The sequence below is a fragment of the Bos javanicus genome, chromosome 9, assembly GCF_032452875.1.
Source record: "Bos javanicus breed banteng chromosome 9, ARS-OSU_banteng_1.0, whole genome shotgun sequence".
Taxonomy (NCBI): Eukaryota; Metazoa; Chordata; class Mammalia; order Artiodactyla; family Bovidae; genus Bos; species Bos javanicus.
In genome coordinates, this window is record NC_083876.1 from 15,620,562 (window position 1) to 15,638,145 (window position 17,584).

At 39.5% G+C, this 17,584-nt stretch overlaps 2 protein-coding genes across 10 annotated transcripts in view; one reads left to right on the forward strand and one right to left on the reverse strand.

The window, feature by feature from the left end:
- The window catches only part of MYO6 (myosin VI), a 161,806-nt gene extending 155,662 nt beyond the window's left edge, over positions 1-6,144 (forward strand). For all 9 annotated transcript variants that reach the window (XM_061427233.1, XM_061427235.1, XM_061427237.1 and 6 more), the window contains 2 exons: positions 2,295-2,513; positions 3,023-6,144. In XM_061427233.1, the coding sequence (XP_061283217.1) occupies positions 2,295-2,513; positions 3,023-3,222 (419 nt within the window). In that variant the 3' untranslated portion in view covers positions 3,223-6,144. The remainder of the gene's footprint in view (positions 1-2,294; positions 2,514-3,022) is intronic.
- Positions 6,145-10,915: 4,771 nt separating this feature from the next.
- IMPG1 (interphotoreceptor matrix proteoglycan 1) overlaps positions 10,916-17,584 on the reverse strand; it is a 120,964-nt gene continuing 114,295 nt past the window's right edge. Inside the window, 1 exon segment of the mRNA XM_061427255.1 lies at positions 10,916-11,145. Coding sequence (XP_061283239.1) covers positions 11,022-11,145 — 124 coding nt within the window. The 3' untranslated portion in view covers positions 10,916-11,021.

The following is a 17,584-nucleotide window of genomic DNA, read 5'->3' on the forward strand; positions in this document are numbered from 1 at the left end:
GGACTATAGCCAGGCTTCTCTGTCCATGGAATTTTCCAAGCAAGAATACTGGAGCAGCTCACCATTTCCTACTCCAGGGGATCTTCCCAACCCAGGGATTGAACTCTAGCAGGCAGATTCTTTACCAGTGCTCCACCTGGGAAGTCCCTATTTTATCAAATTACTTCCTTTTTAAAAAACCTAGCATTTTAAGCTGAGTATATACAATTCTTATTGTAGCAAAACTCTATCTTAATAAGCAGCTAGTCTTTTAGAATAAAGACTAACTTTAGGTGCTGGTTTCAAATGCTGTAATGGTATAAGGATTTCTGTCTGAAGAGATCTGACTTTCATGTGATAATGTACACAGCTTAATAGAATACCTCTTAATAGGAAGAGATTATTCTGTTACTTCTATAGCTTCCTGTGATACATGTTTTTTTGATAATGTCAAAATCTTTGAGTCATCTTAGTGTACAGTAAATTTCTTCTAGAATCAGTTGAACAGTAATGATTTGAATATAATGCCATATTTATTTGCCAAATGGTTGCACATAATTATTTTTTACTGCTTCTAGTAACTTACAAACTTACAGATTTGAAACATTTTCATACACTTTAGAAGAACAATTGAATGTGAAAGAAATAGTTGTTTAGAAGATTAGTTTCAGGCTTTCCACATCTGTATCTTTGTACTTTTCCAGATAACTGTTCATTTCCAGGCTTCCCAAATACAGTTTCCTTTCTCACATTAGTAGACAAAGCCATCCAAGGCTTTCTGTTGGGTTTCTTAATTTTATCCAACAGGAGATTGTTATTTTGAAAGAAAAAAAGTAGATTATACTAATGGGTGGCCATTGGTATCTAGTATGTTTCGATCAGTAGGACCTTGAGTTCTAATTCACTGTTTAAGATGGAAGGCAGGGTTTTTTCCTTTTAATCCTTTTTATAAAATGTTTTAGTTTTGAGTTAGTGTATATCCTGAAGAGTAGGTAGTTTTTAAAACTCGAAGTGGAAACACTGAGCTGTAAGTTGTTTTGAGGGAATAGGAATGAGAGGATAAATAAGCTCATCTCTGGTAACATGCTGAAGGTGATACAGCTTTTTTAAATCACTAATAAAGCTGGGACTCTCTTTTCATAGGCATATACAACTTTGCTAACTGCTTTTTGCTTTCTGTTGTTTGCACAGAAATAAATTCAGCTGCTCTGTAGCTTTTGCTATTGGTGCAAGAGGTAGAATAAGAGTAATTTCATCCTCTCAGTACTTGGAAAGTCTTACAAAAGCCATGTGACTGTCCTGACTTAGACATACAAGTTTTCATTGACATACTTAGTTTCAGTGAGATTCTTAACTGAGCTGCAGTAAATGATTGGTCTACCTTTAAAGTTGTGAGTATAGAGAATATGAAACAGATTTGCCATAATTATGCTCCTGAAGATGTAAAGTCATTGCCCCAGAGAACTGTGTGTTTTCAGGAAAAAAAAAAAAAAAAAAAATGAAAAAACCAACCATAATGAAAATTGAGCAAGGGAAAAGAGGTTACTGTGAGCTCAATACTCAGTGTTAACAGAAAAGCAAGGATTTTTCTTTTCTATTGGCAAAGAGAACCAAATATTATACACGTTCCACTTACTACAATGGATTTTATTCCAAGAGAAGTCTAATTTCAGAGTAAGTAAATCTGAGTGAAGGTTCATGCTTCCTGTTACAGTTTTGTTGTCATAAAGTTGTTTAAATCTTATTCATAAAATATCTGTGTTATCTGGGCCATTTTACATCCCCAGATCAGTTGGCAAGGAGAAAACTTTTATGTCTTTCACTTCTTTGAGGAAATTGTGGTTAAATTGTCTAATATCTAGAATCCCTTAGATTTGTAAAATTGCTGTTTGTTTCATCATAAATAGTCCCATAAAAATCATTCTGCAGCGTTCATATGAACTCCTTGGAGGAAAACTATAAATCTAGTAAACAGAACTAGTTTGCTTTCCTGCCGTGTGAGTTGCATGAGTTCATTTTAGGTAGGGATGCAAGCATTTGTGGGATTCTCTGGGGGCTGCTGTTGTTACTGCTGCTGCCGATGGTGCTGGTGGTGTGGTGCTGGTGGTTGGGGTGTGTGCGGGGGGAGAGAAAATTCTAAAAAAAAAATCACACTTTGAACTGTATTCATTTGTAGATAATTCATATTTACATTTTGTTTTAAATTCACTATTAGGACCCCCTGTCTCAGCTTTAAAAAAAAATTGGTGGTGCATTCTAGGATTAAAGGCTGTTTACCTTCTCCCTTGGGTGACTGTCCTTGTTCCCTGTGACAGCTCAGCAGAACCCGGCAGCCCAGCTCCCTGCCAGGCAGCAGGAGATCGAGATGAACCGACAGCAGCGTTTCTTCCGCATCCCATTTATCCGCCCCGCTGACCAGTACAAAGACCCGCAGAATAAGAAGAAAGGCTGGTGGTATGCGCATTTTGATGGACCGTGGATCGCCCGGCAGATGGAGCTTCATCCTGACAAGCCACCCATTCTCCTCGTGGCTGGTGTGTACGATTCCTATGAACAAAAATTTATAAAGCAGAAAAGTAGTGTATACCCTCTGAATGAAATGGGGTAATGTAATAATGCAGTAAAGTTCAAGGTTGAGGCATGGAGTTTTGCAGTTAAATCACATCAGGTGAGGATTACTTATTTACAGCGTGGAATCAATCGCTTGGATTGTGTCCTCGTGGAACACACAGAAACTTGTCTGTGTCCTTTCGTATTTAATTATATAGGTTGCCTTGTAGTGGTTTAAGGAGATGTAGCATTTCTCTTAACCCTGGCAACTTGTTGGATCAACTGCATCCTTAGTATATTTGAAATGGTATACTTGGTGGAGGACACATTTCTTACTGGTGAATTTATGAAGCAAATTTCAACCTTCAAGGAAGGAAATAAAGTTTTAAAAGTTCTCAAATCTATGACAGCTGGTAGACATTTCAGGAATAAAGTTTACAGTAAACATCTGAAAGGAGGTATGGTTAATTCTCTGATGTCTCTATCCGTGCAGGGAAGGATGACATGGAGATGTGTGAGCTGAATCTTGAAGAGACAGGCCTGACTCGAAAGCGCGGTGCTGAGATTCTGCCAAGACAGTTCGAAGAAATCTGGGAGCGCTGTGGAGGCATCCAGTATCTCCAGAGTGCAATCGAGAGCAGGCAGGCCAGACCCACGTATGCCACGGCCATGCTGCAGAATCTGTTAAAGTAGAAGGTGCACTAACCTTGCAGCTGGGAGGCCTTGCCATGTAGGGAGTGTGCCCCAGAGATTAAACCCTTCCACGATCAAGTTAGGATTACTTACACAAGTGAACAGATTTTACTAATCATGGGTTTTTGTTAATTTAAGGTTAATTATGGTAGTGACTTTGGGACCAAAAAATTGTTTTCCTGTATCCAGCTATAACTGTTAGACCTCTCGTCAGTGTGATACTTGTTACACTTGGACAGACTCTGACGTCTCTCTTTCTTTGCCAACAGACTACCTTATATCCATTTTAATTGTTCGCTAGGAAAAGAAGTTTTTTTTTAAAAAATGCAGAATTCTTGCTTTTTAAGGAGGCCGCAGTACCATAAAACTGGAATAAAGAAAACTTAACTTCAATTTTCTTACGAAAATCAAGGCACTTAGAATGATCAAGGCACTGGTGTTTTTTCTCTGAAAGCTGTATCCTTCCTGTACTCACTTTTTCAGAAATTCATGGAAATTTCCATCAAAGGTGGAAATATTTTTCCCCCCTGTTCTGCAACGTCTTAGTTTGAGTAAAGCAATTTACCTGAAGTTCTAGAAGTCTGGAGAGAGCCTTGATGTGTCTGATACGATCTTTGATAGAGAAGGTACATAGTATTCTGCACAGATTGTTTTGCTTTTCTATCACATTGTGTTGCTGTAAGAATATATTCTTATACTCCATGAACAAATAAAGGAAATTTGGATCATTTAAATGCTTGAAAGTTTTGAGATAACTTTTGTTTCACTTAGAAAAAGAAAGTTTTAGGTGGCAGTTTGGCTTAACTGACTGAATTCAGATATTTCAGTTTCATCTCAGTTGCAATTTTATATCAGAATCTTGTCCAAGTTGTTTCATGTGATTTTAATCTAGTGTTCTACTTCAAAACACTCCTGTTTTTTTAAAAAAATTCCTATTGTCTTTTTTGGCCTTTGAGATTCTGGTAATTGTAGAGCTCTTTTATAAGCTTTGTAATTCAAAAACCCTATACTTAGAAATTGCTTGTTTCATGTAACTGATAATTTAAAAAAATGTTTTTGTTTGTGTGCTGTTTAGTTTTGATCAAATGTCAGCAGTTTCAAGCCTAATATTTCTAACTTTCATATTAGGAATTTGGAAACAGAAATACATCAAGGAGTTATGTTGATATAGTTCTAAGGAGTCTTGTTTGTATTTTAGAATAAAATTAGAAAATAAAATTATTCTCTGTACCTTTTTTCCCTGATGTTCAAAGACTCTAAACCTTTGAAATGAATTTCCAGTAATTTTTTTTTTCTCTTAGAGAGAGCCATCTCAGTTAGGAAGGTATTTCCCAGCTGACTAGAGCTTGTGAGCCAGACACTGTTTTCAGAATTGCTTCTCTCATAATATGTCTTAGTGTAGAGATATTTATTTATTACGACACTGTGCAAATGATGGTCTTCTGTTAAAGAAATTAAGTGGTCCTGTCTGTCCTGTTGAGAACGTCGATGTGATCATCCTTTGAAAGCTGTATTACCGCGTAGACTCACCCACCCCTGGGTCCTGCGGTCCCTCTGTGATTTGGTGACAGGCGGTCTGGTTACTGAAAATAAATGTCCTCTTCTTCCTCTTCTTATCACTTGGCTTTAACTGGTGTTTTTATTTGTACAGGATAGTGAATAGAAAGCTTTTTTTCTTAACTGGTAGCAAGTAGAGTGCTGGAAGAAAATTTAGTAACCAAATAGATTTTTAATGCCTTGTGCCTTTAGTACTGTTTCCAGAAACAGTTTTATGTGCGTCCGAGATCCATGCAGGCACTTGATGGAAAGCTAGTCACACAGGTTAAATTATGGAAACAGAGAACTTAAAGCTGTGAAGAATTTGTGGGAAATGTATCACGGTCTGTGTCCATATCAAGCACAGGCCTGAACCTAGTGCTCTGAGTGCAGTTTAGTTCTGTTTTTACAGCTCAAATCCTGTCCGGATCAAGTTTCTTTGGAATGATGCCACACATCATTATCTAGGCATTGGAAATCTTTAGTTGCTCTAAGGGTTTATGAAATGGGCCTGACCTTTATGCTCTTTGAATCACTGAAGGGTACAGAAAAAAGTTTAGCTAAGAAATAATAATTAAGAGTATTTTTTTAAAAAGAAATATATCACAGCAAAGCATTGTTACAGATCTTCATAGTGTTTTACTTTAATAACTGATAAAATTATTGGCAGTCTTAAGCCTGAACTCATTTTATTGCTAATTGTGTTACACAGCTGTCCTGGAACACATCTATTTTAAGTAGTCTCCTGAGTTAGTTCTGACTCCAGGAGACCTGCCCTAGTTCGGATAGCTTCCAGTCACCTCCATAGGACAGCTCCACACACACAGAAGCCCCTTTGCTGGAGAAGCCTCGGACCCTTCACCCTTTGAGGGAAGTAGTGGAGGTGGTGTTCTGAAAAATGTGGGTGCAGCGTCTTACAGTGTTCTCAGTCACACCCAGGAATGCCAGATGAAAACCGGATGAATCAAATGCAAATTTAAATTTTAATCAGTCATTTTAATTGGGATATAAAATTGGAAGTTTAAACCAGCATACTCTACATTAAGAGCCAATTCTTCTTCTTTTTTTTTTAAATTTTATTTTATTTTTAAACTTTGCAATATTGTATTACTTGCTCAATACCAGTTCCTTCCTTAGCATATGCTTTGTAAGGGTAGACGTCCATAAAATATTAAAACTGAGAAAACAAAGTTTTCACATTCTACTATAATGGAATTCCTAATTCATTAACACATTTAAGATACATATTGTGAGCTATGGGTAGGTTCCAAGAAAAAGTTTCTCTAATACTCAGATGTTAAGAGACAAGTGAGTTTTCTTGGTTGTAAGGTTGAGTAGATGGCACCGTCTCGAAGGATAACATGAGGAAGAAGTAAAAGAGTGCACTTGGGAGCACAGGCCCGCACAAAAGACATTCTACTGTAACTTACTTTCTGCTTCCTCTAGTGACTTTTTGTAGGTCATTCTTTCCAGTAACATAGTGAACCCTTTTGTAGACAGCGAAACAAAAGATCATATCAGATCACAAAAGAATATAGCATCTTACGCGGAACGCAAGTGGTATTTGTGAAAACTTAGAGAATAGAAACTCACAGGCTCAAAGAATAATGAGGATATTGTAGTTTTATTAATTGGATTTTTCAAAGCTATTTTCATTCACAGGTTATTGCAATGGTTCTCAGGGGATCCAAATAGGTAGATCTTTGGTTTCTTCACCTGAACCACCTTGAGAGTACTGGATCAATAGAATAAATAGTATTGGATGAATTAGTCAGTGAATTATTACAGTGTTAGTGGTAGACTTGACTGCTTTTATGTAAGAGGTTAACAGGGATCCAGACAGCTTGAGTAATTGAGTTCTAGACCGTGAAAGAGAGAGAAATGCCTTCACTCCACTCATGGAGCATGGGATCAAAGCAAGCAGACTTCTTCGAGTAACCCCTGGGGGTTTACAGAGGGTTGCTCCTCTGTCACCCCCAATCTTCAGAAGGGGTGGCAGCTTTTACCTTTGTAGCATAGCCAGCAGTAACAATTACTGAGTGTTTTTATTTCTCCTAGAAGATAAACTAACAAGGGAGGGGAGGGCAGAGGATACCTAAAAATTACAATAAGGACAAGCAGGGGCAGGGGATCAGGGGCAGCGGTAACAGTAAGGAGAGAGAAGAGTGGATGGAGAAAAAGAATAGAGATGCATCCTGAAGAGCTGCTTGCCAGGCGGAAAGCACTGATGTGGTGTAGGGGGCTGGGTGCTCCTAGATCCTCCCCAAGTTTTAGAATGAATTGTATGCAATATAAGAGCAGAACCCACGGACCTATTGAGCCTGGACCGAGACAGGCCTGGTGTATACGTTCTTAGCATATAGAAATGGCATGCTGGGGAAGGCCAGTAGACATTCTGTGCATAAGCCTTGTGGAAGGATGAAATAGAAATCCTTTGAGAGGTCAAGCCTACCCATTCCTGGACCAGATCTGGAGGACAGTGAAGTTCAAGTCAAATCAGTGTAGTCTTCCTTGCCCATGACTAGCCTAATGTATGTCATAGTCTTCAACAGGAGATAACCAGGAAAAAGTTCACATCAAAAAGAAAATCTTCAATGCTAATTTTTACCTGTACCAGACTCACCTTCAGATCCAAGTAGGTGTATTACTTGGCTGTTTTCTTTTCATTTTGAAAATTCAATGAATTATATCTGTTACTTAATTTTTCCTTATTTCCTAAAGATGTGTATCTGACACTGTCCTAAAATACTGATGTACTGGAAATACAAATAATAAATGCTTTCTATGTAGAACTTCCTCTTGCTTCTTGTGCTTTTAATAGAGTTGCAAAGTGTTGCAAAGTTGTAAATGTTGCATGTGTTGCCTGGAATAAATTGGAGAAGCTGGGATCTTGAAGTTGGTCCAGTCACTGGAAACTCTGTGCCAGGAGGTGGAGAAACAGGCAAGGAACCTGGGTGATTGGAAGGTCTTTGAGCTCTGACCCCAAACTTCTGGTTTCTCCCTCCAGGGAAAAGCAGGATCATATGTGAGCCACTTTGCCTAGGTTAAAGAGAAACCAAATCTTGGCTGCATTTCCCCAGACCCTCATCAGTCTGTTTGTGAGGTGACACAGGATGTAAAAACCGGGGACCCAAAGAAGGTTCCTCCCTGAGAGACAGCTGGTCTCTGTAGGCTGACTCGTGTGAAGCCTACCGTGATCCAGAAGGGTCTTCTGACGGCAGGGGGGCGGGCCGGCTTACCTCAGCAGCTCTTCTCTGGGGGGTTGGAAAAGACCAATCCATAAAGTGGGTGATCCAAAGGGTGGGGGACACTTGCTTCCACAGGAGCCCTTCCCCACAGAAGCTGGAGTGCCTGCCCACTTCTCTTTCCTTACCCAAAGCAGCATTCTCTGTAGTAGTCACAGCACAACTCACATGTGGAGGGCACGTTATGGGGGAGGTAATGGCGTCAGATTTTCATTTTCTGTCTTGATGGAATTGTTCTTGCATGCTTCTGGTTGGCCTGTCATGCTTCTGACAAGCACGTTTTCCTCTGGGGAGTTCCAAGGCCGTGGAAATGAGCAGGTACATGTCTTGCCACCATTCTTGGCTTTGCAGCACTTTATCAGGACACAGTCTCCATCCTATATCATCACTCCTCACTTTGGGGAGAATTGGGACGAGAATAGGGGTCAAAGTTATGCCTTTGGGAGACAAATATCAGTGGTTTTTTCCCAAGGGTTTGCATGCTTAAAATCATTGACCATAATCTGTAAAGCAAATCCAGGAGATACCTAGTAAACACACATTATAAATCTATGGAGATATAGGACATATCATATTTTATTGAAATTAAAGTTTTGCATCAAATATAATTGATAGTTGAACATTTGAAAGAGATATGGAGGAATTCATTTTTCATTCAATGCACATTGCAAACTGGCTGAACTGGAACACTTTGATGCCAGTCTGCCTCTGCACACACCACAGTTAGTGTCCAGGATTACCCAGTGAGGTTAGCAAATTGTAGAAACATACAGTTCATCCGTGTTGGGAAAGAGGATTGGTTATGTCACAAAGTACAACCTCACTTTTTCCCCCTATATAATATCTTCCTCTAAAATAGGTCTATGCAGTTACAAGAAAAGTAAGATTTTTTCCATGATGTGTATATCCCAGTTCTTCAAAGGAACAACCTAGGAATTATTGGCAGCAAAATTATCTACTGTGTAAGCAGTAATTTCTTACACAACTAGTATGCCTAAGCACTGAAGAGGTATGTGAGTTACAGACACTGAAGTGTGGAGCATCTATGTGCTCACCACAGTTCATGTCCCTTATGCATTCATTCTGCACCTCCTTGCATGCGTAATCTTTTATGTACATCCTAACATGTGAAGAGCTTTATTTCCCGGTATATGGTCAATCCCACCCCCCTGCCCCCAAATAATAAGTTGCACTTGTAAATGATCTGTGAGCAATATTTTAAGGGCGGCTAGACAAAAACCTGGTTTGCTATCACCTTGACTGTCACTGAGAAATAACCAAAATATTTACTCTGTTTCACTGATTGTGTTTTGGGTTTTGATAATAAGCTGCTTTTTCTTCAGAATTTATTGGTCTTCAAGTATCTAAGTCTTCTCTATTTGAAATGTGATGTGTCCTGGTTCTGTGTTGATTACATGCCTGGATTTTGATGACCAGTGGATATGCCTGCCTAGGTTTTCAGAATTTTGAGAGAGTGAATCCAATTTTCCTTGAGAAAGCAAGTCATTTCTCTTGAGATAGATTAGATGGTAATTTGTACACTTCCAGTTTTTAATTTCCTTCCCAATCTTGATAGTTAAATTCTTCATATCCTATAGTCAGTAATTCAAATTTCTTTTCATAGTTACCTGGAAGAGAAATATTTTTAAGAGATTAAGAAATGCCATCCAAGGTCAAAACCAGTGATTCATTCCAATATTAGCTCTGCTGGTAGATGAGATAATATGCTTGTCATTTAGGATATATTCTTTGAAAGGTGGGAGATGTCCTCCCCCCAGATATCTCTAACTTTACAACCTACTGAGAATGTAGTCAATTTCTTCCTAAACCTTCTCAGACTGAACCAGTATCTTGAAGCAGGGGTGGCAAATAGCTTGTGAATCAGTCACCATGTGCCCTTCCAAGCATTATTATTCCAGACTGCTGCTTCATTTGAAATGTGGTTTTTGATTCTCCCTGGTCCTTCTGGATTCAGTTGGTGTACACTTCATCCTGGAGATTTCATGATCAGCTCCTGTGTCCTGCTGTCATTTTATGGCCCAAGTCTGACCCTTTCCTGTCTTTTCAATGTTCTTTGTTTTAGGAAATAAAAGTGGCACACATTATTCTTTGTGCCCCCTTGGATATATGTGTGTGTGTGGTGGCCTCAGCATCCCTCTTGACTGTATATTGACTGTATGCTGAGTTTCAGTTGCAAGCTTTGTTGTGTGTGTTTCCATTTAGCACCGTATATATGTGTGTGTGTATATGTATATATATATATATATAGAGAGAGAGAGAGAGAGAGAGAGAGAGAGATCTCAGGTAGACTGGACAGGACACTGGCTGATTAACACTCATTTTTTACCATAAAGATTAGGTATAATTTTTGAAACTAGGTTATTTTAGGCTATAAATTGTCCAAGGTATTTTTCAAAAAGTTATTTTAAAAGTTCTTATGCTAACTTGGTTATTAGATAAGTTATTTCCCTTTGCAGAATAAAATTTTAGTCAAAAAAAAAGATTGAATGGATGAGTATTTTCAAAGAGACATCTTGAACACTGGAAGAAACCTTTATCTGAGGATGAACTTTTAGGAATTTTTGATGCTGCTCATTGTTCACAAATCATGTTTCTCCTACATATTTTTGTTTTAGCTGATTATTTGAAATAAAAAGACATGTCACAAGATTTTATATGTGTGTATATATATATATATATATAATTACTCAACTCCAGGTATATAAATAATGATTATGAAAAATTCAACCTTGTTGAAATGCATTTGATAAACTGCATGTGTATTTTTATAAGAAAAGGTTAGAAATATTATAATATGCTTTTTTTTTTCCTGAAATCTTACTGTTTTGTCTACATATTTCAATTAGTGCCAGCCTCTGTCTCTATCCTTTTTGTACCAGGAATTGCCTTTTTCCCTCTTAAAACACAAAATTAAAAAGCCTGGCAAATAAAGGAAAAGTGTTTTTTCTTATCTCTATTTAAAATATGAGTCAGGCCCAGAAATATTTTTAATTTCCTTCAGAATTCTAATTCAACAATTAAAACCAACATATAAAAATACAGTCTTACCTTGTTATCTTGCTGACGTTGGAACTTTTTAACACCAGGTTCATACACTTGATTTTTAGATTGGTCTAGTGATCTGCAAAAGAAAGCGAAAACAACATATCCTGTTTCCTGGACTTACCAATATTAAGAGCAGCTACAGTTTTCTCATATAATGTTTTAAAATGATTGTGACACGTGAAAATAGCATATTTTTGCAGGTGTCTTCCATTGGAGTTGGGGGAAACATGCTCCTGCATTCCCCCACCCCCACTGAGTTCTGCCTTCCAGTTGGCTTACTATTCCATTGGCAATGGTCTCAGAAGGATTGCACAAAGCTCATGGGAAAGAGTGATGTTTATCTTGCAAGAAGTGGGGTTATTTTTGAACTCAAATTCTGACTTATGGTTGCTGAAAAACAACTCTGTAATAACATTTTGTTAATCAATTTAAAAATATAATGTATTTAAAATTTGTATGTATATAGTTCCAGACTCTCATATATACATGTAATATAACCTCTGATAATACTGTACACACATTTTGCACCTTGCTTTTTTTCCCTCTTTAAATTGCAAAATGAGTATGATATTTGTGAGATGTTTTCTGATGTATATTTCCTTATCAGTAAACTCTTTCCCTTCTGTGAATATTCTGTCCAGTATAATTTCAGGGAAAGGGGGAAGGAGGGAAACCCTGTTCCTGTCCTTGTGTTTGAGTGGAAGAAGGCGGAAAACTGAGATGGGTTTGAAGAGGATGAGTATCAAGTTCCTGGCTCCTCCTGCCTCTAGCTAAGGTAGCATTTTTGGTTCGTATTTGCCCTAGTTGGGCAAATTGGAGGCTCCGAGAGTACCAAGGATCAGGCAGACACTGGCATCAGGACTAAGAGGTCACCGGTGAGGGGACCATGGCAATAGAAACTTCTCAAAGGATCTTGTAAGACAAGGAGAGCCACCTCGCTCTGCCATACATCCAGATACCACCTGGGGGGAGACAGGGGAGTTGGGGAGGACCTGTGAGCTGGGCTGTATATCCCAAGGGAGCTGAGTTGCCTCAAATGATTATTTGAACTATTAATCAAATGAAGTTTTATAAACTAGATTGGAGTATATTAAACTCAAAGCTCTCCCTCTCATATTTCCCCCCATACCTCCATTATCCAGTGGAGAAAGGGTTCAAAAGGGAGTTAGGAATAGCTTCTAAAGGAAAAAAAAAAAAAATGGGCCTTCTCCCACCCCACCCTATTTGAGGTATAGCATGTGAGTAAACCTATGATCTTGCTGTAATGAAAACATTACTTCCATATTATTAAAACCTCATAAATTTCACTTTTTACCATCATGTACTTAATCTGGCCCCTATATTTGGAAATGGTTTTCATTGTTATAAATAATGTCATAGAGAACATGTTAGGCCCTACTGAAGGACAAAGTGAAAAAGCTTAATTCTGAAGAGGAAAAATCATGTATAATTTACTCTGTTAGATGTAGATTTGCATGTTCAGTGCACTTATAATGGTAATTATGATTAATAAAAGTCAAGCTCATCAGGCCAAAAAAAGAGACCTTGGAAAGTGGAAATTTTGTTTATTCTGGGGAGCAGTTTGCCATGTTGCTAGTACAACTGATTCTATGTATAAAAATCGAAACCTGAAGGAAATGAAAAATGTATGGTCTCTGTTCATAAATATTGAACGGAGGAAAGGAACTGAAAGAAAAAGGTGAAAATACAGCGAATGGCAGTGACTCGGCGCTAGAATGAAGCCCTGAACCAGGTGCAAACGTGCTGTGTGTCAGGGGCCTCATCTTCCCAGCAGGGCCCTCGCCCTCAGGACACCCTCATCTCTCTCTTCACTTTCAGGTGGAATAACAAAAATGCAGCCAAGTGTACGGTTCTTTAGAGAATGCTGCTTTCAAAGCTGTAACACTCAGTGTCCTCAGCTGATTTCCCTCTGAGACTACTTGTAAGTTCCAGGTAGGGAATCGATTTTTCCTTACAGGGCTGCCCTTTGTTGATAACGGTCACACAGCTCTAATGATGCCAGCACAGAGCAGTTGACACCCAGGAGCATCTAAGGTATTGCTTACCAAATCCACAAATTTATTCTTCTTGTCCTCATTTTAAGATGAGACATTGAGGCTTAAAGTGGGGAAATGTAGCTTAAGGTCGCAACTAGTTTGCTGCTGCTGCTGCTAAGTTGCTTCAGTCGTGTCCGACTCTGTGCGACCCCATGGACTTCAGCCCACCAGGCTTCTCCGTCCATGGGATTCTCCAGGCAAGAACACTAGAGTGGGTTGCCATTTCCTTCTCCAATGCAGGAAAGTGAAAAGTGAAAGTGAAGTCGCTCAGTCGTGTCTGACTCTTAGTGACCCCATGGACTGCAACTAGTTTGGGTAGAGCTTAAACTTGGAACTTGGGACTAACTTTAAAGCCTCCAATCTCTTTTTCTTCCAGCTTAATTGAGATATAATTGACATCAGCACTGTAAAAGTTTAAGGTGTAGAGATAATGTTTTGACTTACATACATCATGAAATGATGACTATGATAAGTTTAATGTACATGCATCATCTTGGGTAGAAGACAAAGAAATAGAGAAAAAAAATATTTTTCCTTGTCATGAGAACTCAGTATTCTCAACTTTAATTTATAATGTCACAGCAGTGGTAATTATACTTACCATACTGTCATAGTACTTATCTATTTCATAACTGGAAGTTTGTAACTTTTGACCACCTTCATCAAATTCCCCCTAGCCAGATCCTGCCTCTGGTAACCCCAAATCTCATCTTTCTGTGAGTTTGTTTGTTTTTGAAGTAAAACTGACCTGTAATACTATCGTTATTTCCTGTTACACAACACAGTGATTCAAGATTCCTGTACATTTCTAAATGATCAACACGGTGTGTCTAGCTACAGCGTGTCACTCTACACATTTATTACAGTTATCGACGATATTCCTCACACTCCACATTTCGTACCTGTGACATTTATTTTGTAACAGGAAGTTTGTACCTTACCTGTGTGCTTGAGTCCAGGCTTCCCACAGCCCTCCTGTTAGTCCCAGCCATCTTCCAACCAGCCAGGGGGTCTTGTCTCCCCCATGTAGGACCCTAGGACTGGGGCGTCAAATCTGGAGCCCTCACTGTTCACTCCCCAGGGAAGGTGTTCGCCTGTGTAATCTCCCTTTTCCGCTGAGCCCCCTTCCAGGGACACAGGTCCAGACCTGATCACTTTTCTTCATTTCCTACCTGATGCCATGTGGATCTTTCTTACAGCCTTGGTTGTACAGTCATCTTTCTGCCAGTTTCCAGTTATTTTTCAGGGAGAATTGTTCCATGTGTAGATATATTTTTGATGTGTTCATGGGGGGATTTGTTCATGGCTCATGTTCTCCTACCCCACCATCTTATATAAAGTAATTATTGATAGCTATGTGCATATTGCCATTTTGTTAATTATTTTGGGGGTTTGTTTTTGTAGTTCTTTTTTTTCATTTTTATTCTTTTATTCTCTTCCTTTCTGATTTATTATCTTTAGTGTTATGTTTGAATTTATTTTCTCCTTTTTTGTGTATCTATTAGAGAGTTTTGGTTTGTGCATACCATGAGATATCATTCATATAAAGACAATACATAAATAAATATGATTTATATAAAATAGCCATACATATAATTATTTTAAGTTGCTGATCTCTTAAATTTATATGCATTTTAACAACCCAGCATTTTTAATTCCCCTAGATCATGTTTATTGTTTTTGTTTTACATACTTTTGTATATTTCTAAACTATTTACTGTGGATATAGATGATTTTACTGCTTTTGTTTTTAACCTCCCTGTTAGCTTTATATGTGGTTGATTTATTAACTTTATATACATTAATATTTGCTTTTAACAAAGAGATTCTTTTCTCTCATAATTTTCATATTTCTAGTTATGGGAATTTGTGCTTGGTGCATCCTTTTAACATTTCTTGTAAAACTGGTTTGGTGGTGCTGAATTCTTTTGGCTTTTTTTTGTCTGTAAAATTTTGATCTCTCCATAAACTCTGAATGAAAGCCTTGCTGGGTAGGGTACTCTGGGTTGTATGTTTTTCCCTTTCATCACTTTAAATATGTCATGCCCCTCCCTTCTGGCCTGCAGTTTCTGGTGAAAAGTCAACTGACAGCCTTACCTTCTTGTCGCTTTTCCGTTGGTGCTTTTAATGTTCTTTTTCTCTTCAATTTTTGCCGTTTTAACTACAGTGTGTCTTAGTGTGGTCCTCTATGGATTGTGCCTGTTTGTGACTCTCTGTGCTTCCTGGACCTGGGTGTCTGTTTCCTTTCCCAGGCTGAGGAAGTTTTCAACTCTCATGTATTCAAATATGTCCTCTTCCTCTTCATCTCTCTTCTCCTTCTGGGACCCTTATATGCTTGATGTTGTCTCGGAGGTCTCTAAATCTGTCATCATTTTTTTTTCTTTTTCTTGTCTCAGCTTCAGGGATTTCTACATCTCTGTCTTCCAATTCACTCTGTATCATCTAATCTACTATTCTTTCTAGTGTATTTTTTTAAATTTCAGTTATTGTATTCTTCATCTCTGGTGCTTGTTTATATTTCTCACTTTGTTAAAAGCTTTTAACTTCTCACTTTATTCATCCACTTGTCTTCCAAATTCTTTGAACATCTTTGCAATCATTACCTTGAACTCCTTATTGGGTAAATTGTTTATCCCCACTTCACTTAGTTCTTTCAGGATCTTATCTTGTACCTTTGGAGCATATTCTTCTGCTTAATTTGCTATTTTCATTTCTATGTATTTGATATGTTGGTTACAGTTCCTAACCTTGAAGAAGTGGCCTTTGTAGGAGATATCCTGTGCATCCAAGTGGTACACTCCCCTCTGGTCACCGGAGCTACATGCTCTAGACACATGCTTTGTGTGCGCAGAATTGGCTCTTCTGTTGTGCCAGGCTGACTACTGCGGATGGTCTGGTAGATGTGCCTGGTCCTGGTCTATTTGGTTGCCAAACCCTGACTTGTGTGGCGGCTACTGGTCACTTGTGGGTGGGACCAGGTCATAAGGTGGCTGACTACATGGCCCTGGTGGGTGCCAAGATTAGCACCAGGTCACTGGTGGGTGGAACCTGGCTCTAGGGTGGGTTGTTACAGAGCCAATGGTCCAGGATCTAGTGTTAGCCTGCTGGTAGGCAGAGCCAGTTCCTAATGTGGCTGGCCTGGGGATCTAGGATGTTCTAAAAGAGGTGTTGGCCCATCATGAGTGGGGCAGCTGACTGAGGGCTCCAAGGTGTCTCAGACCTGGAGACAGCTTGCTGATAGGGGGGCCTGTGGCCCAGGGGGATCTTGGGGCTGGTGCCTACCCTCTGAGGGGTGAATCCAGGTTCCAGGGTCTCTGACTAAGGGCTCTGGGGATCCTGGAGTTGTTAGTCCACTGGTGGGTGGAGCTTTGCCCTGGGCTCTCAGAATGGCTAGGGGCTCAGGAGTTCCTAGGCAGCCAGTCTGCAGCTGGGTGTGGCTGTGCCCCCACCTATCTACACTTCATTTGTCATCTGATCCTCAAATAAGTAAATTGCCAGAGTCACACAAATGATGGCATCCTGTGAGGGACAGAAATAACTGATGAGACAAAGAACAGGTGGTAGGGGTCCAGGAGAGATGCTCAGAGCACCCCTGGGCTCCGATTTTTCTCCAGTGAGAATCTGTCTGAAGCACCTCATGGGGGCAGTGGGGTTTATCTTCATGCTGAGGATATAATGTTGCTGCTGCTGCTGCTAAGTTGCTTCAGTCGTGTCCAACTCTGTGCAACCCCGCAGATGGCAGCCCACCAGGCTCCTCTTTCCCTGGGATTCTCCAGGCAAGACTACAGGAGTGGGTTGCCATTTCCTTCTCCAATGCATACATGCATGCTAAGTCTCTTCAGTCATGTCCGACTCTGTGCAACCCCATGGAGAGCAGCCCACCAGATTCCTCTGTCCATGGAATCCTCTAGGCAAGAATACTGGAGTAGGTTGCCATTTCCTTCTCCAGAGGATATAATACTCTTAGGGCTTAATACTTCACATTTGAAAAGGGATCTTTAATCAAGGAGTTGGAAAGAGTAGAACTGAGGGGATGTGGCAGATTTCTCTTCTCTACCACCCAAAGAAATTGAGTTTCTCTTCATTCTTCTTGTGTCCTTTCTTCCTACTCTTCTTCTCTCTCCCTCCTTTCCTATTTATTGGGCTTCCCCGATGGCTCAGACAGTAAAGAATCTGCCTGCAATATGGGAGAACTGGGTTTGATCCCTGGATGGAAAAAATCCCCTGGAGAAGGAAATGGCCACCTACTCCAGTATTCTTGCCTGGAGAATTCCATGGACAGAGGAGCCTGGCAGGCTACAGTCCATGGGGCCCTTTCTCCCTCCCTCCCTTCCTAGCTATTACCCAGCATCTAACATGGCAACGAGCACATGGGTATTCAAACACGTTTGTTGAATTGAATTGGTGTAAGGGGAGCCAACCTAGATAGCATATTGAAAAGCAGAGACATTACTTTTC